This window comes from Cebus imitator, unplaced genomic scaffold, assembly GCF_001604975.1.
Source record: "Cebus imitator isolate Cc_AM_T3 unplaced genomic scaffold, Cebus_imitator-1.0 Scaffold54, whole genome shotgun sequence".
Classification (NCBI taxonomy): Eukaryota; Metazoa; Chordata; class Mammalia; order Primates; family Cebidae; genus Cebus; species Cebus imitator.
The window spans coordinates 5,630,012-5,632,399 of record NW_016107369.1 but is presented as its reverse complement, the minus strand read 5'-3'; the positions used below and the strand labels follow the sequence as shown (position 1 = coordinate 5,632,399).

The 2,388-nt window shown below is 44.6% G+C and overlaps 1 protein-coding gene across 1 annotated transcript in view; it reads right to left on the bottom strand.

Annotated features, from left to right (window-relative positions):
* Positions 1 to 2,388, bottom strand: part of HEATR4 (HEAT repeat containing 4) — a 29,687-nt gene that overhangs the window by 11,144 nt on the left and 16,155 nt on the right. The window contains exon 7 of the mRNA XM_017528711.2: positions 576 to 737. Coding sequence (XP_017384200.2) covers positions 576 to 737 — 162 coding nt within the window. The remainder of the gene's footprint in view (positions 1 to 575; positions 738 to 2,388) is intronic.

The window sequence follows — 2,388 nt, the reverse complement described above, 5'->3', positions numbered from 1 at the left end:
TGGGCAACAAGAGCTAGACTCCATCTCAAAAAAAAAAAAAAAATTAGTCCAGCTACCACTTGGTGGCAGTGTACCTGTTTTGTTAAAGTATGTAGGAGAAAGAGCAAATTTTCTTTTTTCTTTTCTTTAGAGACGGTCTTGCTGTGTCACCCAGGTTGGAGTGCAGTGGCACCGTCACGGCTTACTGCAGCTTCAACTCCCAGGTCTCAAGCCAACTCTGATAAGCATGTATATGTAGGCCTGCCTCAGCATCCCAGGTAGCTGGGTCTACAGGAGCACACCACCACACCTCTAATTTTTAAATTTTTTTTATAGAGATGTGGTCTTGTTATGTTGCCCAGGCTGGTTTAGAACTCCTAGGCTCAGGTGATCTTCTTGCCTTGACCTCCCAAAGTTCTGGGATTACAGGTGTGAGCAACAGTATCTGGCCCTAATTTTCAGATATTCTAACAGAAATCCAAACCCAATACAGCAGACATCACAGAGCATGATAGTGGAGAGGAAAGGACTGGGAAAGCTGAAAGTGGATGTCTCTTTATCCATATTTCCAGGTCAGAAGTAACAGAGTTACTCACCCTTTAGAAGGGCAGTCTGCATGATGTTCCGGGCAAGGGGATTACGTGACTGTATGGCATATTGGCATATTGCTGCTGCCATCTGCACATTGGCATTCTTGTCACAAAGAGCAGCCTCTAGGGCAGGCAGTAGAACCTCTGGCAAGTCCTGGATACTCTTGCCTGTGATCAAAAGAGCCAAGTAAGATATTACTAGCCCCTTTGCTTTTCTCACACACAGCTTCTTTTCCACAACCACGTGGTGGCCAACCTTAGTCCCAGTTGCAGTTGCTTAGTGCTATGTAATATAATTACAGTTTAGCTGAGCCCTTGAGATGGGCAGGATTTTATGCTCAAAGGGTTAAAGCTCACCTCTGTGCTGGTATGCCAGTTCCCAATCCTTTATCATCTGTCCTCTAAAGAGCTATATTCAAGCTGAAGAAGAATATTTCCAGTGAGGCTACAGTGAACTACACCTTTAGTTTTAGTGATTAAAAGCAACCAATTTGCCCCAGGAGACTTTATATTTTTAAGAACAATTATATTTAGGTAGTGCTTTGCCATTTACTTATATAATATAGTGTTTTCACATTGATTATCTTACTGTCTTCCAAACTTGGTTGAATTAGGCAAGGCAGGTATCATTGCAGAGCTCACCAGGGAGTCTTTTTTGGTTCAACTAAACATTAAAGTTCATTATACTGCCATGGTCCATGTATGGCACCAGAAGGATATGGAACAGGACCTTAGTTTGTCAACAGGGCAGCAGCATCAGGCATCCCTTTTGGTGGGAGTACTATTATTATTATTATTTTGAGACAGAGTTTTTGTTCTTATTGCCAAGGCTGGAGTGCAATGGCGCAGTCTCAGCTCACTGCAACCTCTGCCTCCTGGGTTCAAGTGATTCTCCTGCCTCAGCCTCCCAAGTAGCTGGGACTACAGGCACCTGCCAACACCTTCAGCATGTTGGCCAGGCTGGTCTCAAACTCTTGACCTCAGGTGATCCACCCGCTTTGCCCTCCCAAAGTGCTAGGATTACAGGCATGAGCCACCGCTCCTGGCCTTGGCTGGAGTTCTTGAGGCTGTCTTGAGCATTCCACAGAGCCCTTTGGGGACATCACAGGAGCCTGTTGTTCATTCACTGGGTGAATTTATGCTTTACAGGAACTAATACTCTTATGAAAACTCCATAGACACAATTCTAGGGTCCAAAAAAGGCCTTCCTAAGTTACAGCATCCAGGGAGGCCCAAACTATGGTGTCCCTATCAAGTATTTATATTTCACTTATAGCTGTTCCCAGTCCCAATGTAATGTATCAGTCAGAGTTTATATCATAACCAGTATTGCCTATAAAGATAGTTCTTACAAGGTTTTTAGGGGAATAGGTGGGCATTTAACTGAATCTCAAATTCTCAAGTAGGAAGGAGAAAGGTCTTATTAATCTCTTTGTCTACTTCATTTTATAGATAAGGAATTTGAAGCTCAGAGAGGTTAGCTGACTTCCCAGGAAGTGGCACAGCTGAGCCTGTGACTCATAATTTAAGATTCTGTCGGGCATGGTGGCTCACACCTGTAATCCCAGGACTTTGGGAGGCTGAGGCGAGCAGATCATTTGAGGTCAGGAGTTCGAGAGCAGCCTGGCCAACATGGTGAAATCCTGTCTCTACTAAAAATACAAAAAAATTAGCCGGGCATGGTGGTACACACCTGTAGTCCCAGCTAATCGGGAGGCTAAGGCAGGAGAATTGCTTGAACCCAGGAGGTGGAAGTTGCAGTGAGCTGATATCACGCCACTGCACTCCAGCCTGGACAAGACAGCGAGATTCTGTCTCA